Source organism: Oratosquilla oratoria, chromosome 15, assembly GCF_046742065.1.
Source record: "Oratosquilla oratoria isolate Oo_2021 chromosome 15, ASM4674206v1, whole genome shotgun sequence".
Classification (NCBI taxonomy): Eukaryota; Metazoa; Arthropoda; class Malacostraca; order Stomatopoda; family Squillidae; genus Oratosquilla; species Oratosquilla oratoria.
Window position 1 is genome coordinate 43,075,013 of NC_134791.1, and position 2,500 is coordinate 43,077,512.

The following is a 2,500-nucleotide window of genomic DNA, read 5'->3' on the forward strand; positions in this document are numbered from 1 at the left end:
AACAGGAGGCCAATTGCTATTACACTAGCTCTGGCGTGCTAATGCGGAAATATCGTCCCGCTACCTCCCCCGCCAGTCACCCTTGGTCAGTGCACCACCAGATAGTGATTCCGAAGCCCCTACGCCAAGATATCCTTAGCATTGCTCATGACGGCGTAGGAGGACATCTAGGAACCAGGAAAACTTATGCCAAAATTCTATCACATTTCTATTGGCCTAAGTTACGCAGAGACGTCGGTACATACTGCCGTACATGCCGTCCCTGTCAGTTAGTGGGAAAACCAAGCCCCAGTATCAAACCGTTCCCGTTACAACCCATACCAGTGATAAAAGAGCCTTTTAGTAGGATCACAATTGATTGCGTAGGTCCCTTACCAAAAACCCCCCGTGGTCATCAGTTCCTACTTACCATCATAGACAGTGCCACTCGCTATCCGGAGGCTATTCCCTTACGCCGCATCACGGCAAAGAATGTTGTAAGAGCCCTAGTTCATTTTTTTACCCAAGTAGGCCTTCCCACAGTGATACAATCCGATCAGGGATCCAACTTTACTTCCCGGTTGTTTAACCAGGTGATGGAAAGCCTAGGTGTCAAGCAATCTAGGTCCTCGGCTTATCACCCGCAATCCCAGGGTGTAATAGAAAGGTTCCATCAAACCCTCAAAAGAATCCTAAGGACCTTTTGCTTGGAAACCGGAAGGGACTGGGACGAGGGAGTAGATCTCCTGCTGTTCGCTATCCGAGAGAGTGTTCAGGAGTCGTTAGGTTATAGCCCTTTTCAGTTAGTTTATGGACATGAGGCACGGGGTCCCCTTAAAGTCTTGAAGGAGAGCTGGATAAGCAATGAGCCAGTGACCCCGTTAGCCTCCTATGTGACAAAGTTTAAGGATAAACTTCAATTAGCTATAAACCTTGCCCATTCAAACCTAGAAGGTGCTCAAATTAAAATGAAGCACCAGTTTGATAAGTCAAAAGGAGCAAGGGATAGGTATTTTAAGAGTGGAGATAAAGTCTTAGCTTTCTTACCATTAAAAACTAACCCTCTTCAAGCTGTGTATAGTGGACCGTATCAAGTCTTAGAGCGCCAAGGTCAGGCCAACTATGTCCTCCACACTCCAGAGAGACGCAAGAAAAAGCGTCTAGTGCATATTAACTTGTTGAAACCCTACCACGATCGTGGTGAGGGTGTGGTAGGAGATAGTGCGGAGGCTGACCCTCCGTCACCTGCGTGCTTAGTAGTGCCGGAAGTTAGTGAAGAAAGTGATGAGAGTTTCTCTGAAGCTCTTAGTGGGTCATGTATTAAGATGGAAAACTCAGTGATATTACGAGACCCCACTGTGAAGTTAGAACATCTCTCTGGTGCCCAAGCGAAGGATATAGAATCCCTGCTACGAACGTACGTGTGCATATTCAGTGATCACCCTCGCCCCTGCTCAGCACTGGAACACGACGTGGAGACCCATGGGGCCCCTCCCATCCGCCAACGTCCTTACCGCTTGAATACCTTCAAGAGAGAATACGTCCGAGCTGAGGTGCAACGTCTCCAAGAGCTCGGCATTGTACAGCCCAGCCACAGCCCGTGGGCATCTCCTGTTGTCCTCGTGCCGAAGCCAGATGGGTCGATGCGGTTATGTGTCGACTACCGACGGGTCAACGCGGTAACGGAAGCGGATGGGTACCCCTTGCCTCGCATAGACGACGTGATCGACGACGTGGGCTCGGCGCGATGGGTAACCAAGCTCGACCTCCTCAAAGGCTACTACCAGGTCCGACTGACTGAGCGCTCGAGAGCCATCTCCGCCTTCGTCACCCCAGAGGGACTGTACGAATTCTCCGTTCTTCCCTTTGGGTTGCGGAATGCCCCGGCCACCTTTCAGCGCCTTATGAACCGCCTCACAGCCGGGATGGACGGCGTCCGGTGCTATCTCGACGATATCGTCGTCTTCGGGGACACCTGGGAGTTGCACCTGAGTCGCCTGAAATCTCTCTTTGCTGTGCTGGCTGCCAACAACCTGACGGTGAACCTCGCCAAAAGCGAGTTCGGCCATGCCCGGGTCACCTTCCTGGGACATGTGGTCGGGCAGAATGAGGTTCGACCTGTTGCAGCCAAGATTGCGGCCATCCAACAATATCCGGCACCAGACGACAAAAAAGCAGTGATGAGGCTGATAGGGATGGCCGGATATTATCGGCGCTTCTGTCCAAATTTTTCTTCTATTGTGGCACCGATGACCGACCTCCTCAGCGGCAAGAAGGCCTTTAGGTGGTCGCAGATGTGCCAGGAGTCCTTCGAGAGCTTGAAAACCCTACTATCCAACGCGCCCGTGCTACGAGCCCCTAACCTGGAGAAGCCGTTCACCCTTCACGTCGATGCTAGTGACGTCGCCGGAGGAGCAGTGCTGTTGCAGGAAGGTGAGGGGGATTCCGTGTTGCACCCAGTGGGATATTTCTCGAAGAAATTTAACAAGCACCAGAGAAATTATGCCACCGTTGAAAAGGA

At 51.6% G+C, this 2,500-nt stretch overlaps 1 protein-coding gene across 1 annotated transcript in view; it reads left to right on the top strand.

Annotated features, from left to right (window-relative positions):
* Positions 1-2,500, top strand: part of LOC143033145 (uncharacterized) — a 24,472-nt gene that overhangs the window by 2,104 nt on the left and 19,868 nt on the right. Inside the window, exon 3 of the mRNA XM_076198346.1 lies at positions 1-2,500. This exon is cut by the window's left edge and continues 504 nt beyond it; it is cut by the window's right edge and continues 70 nt beyond it. Within this exon, the coding sequence (XP_076054461.1) occupies positions 1-2,500 (2,500 nt within the window).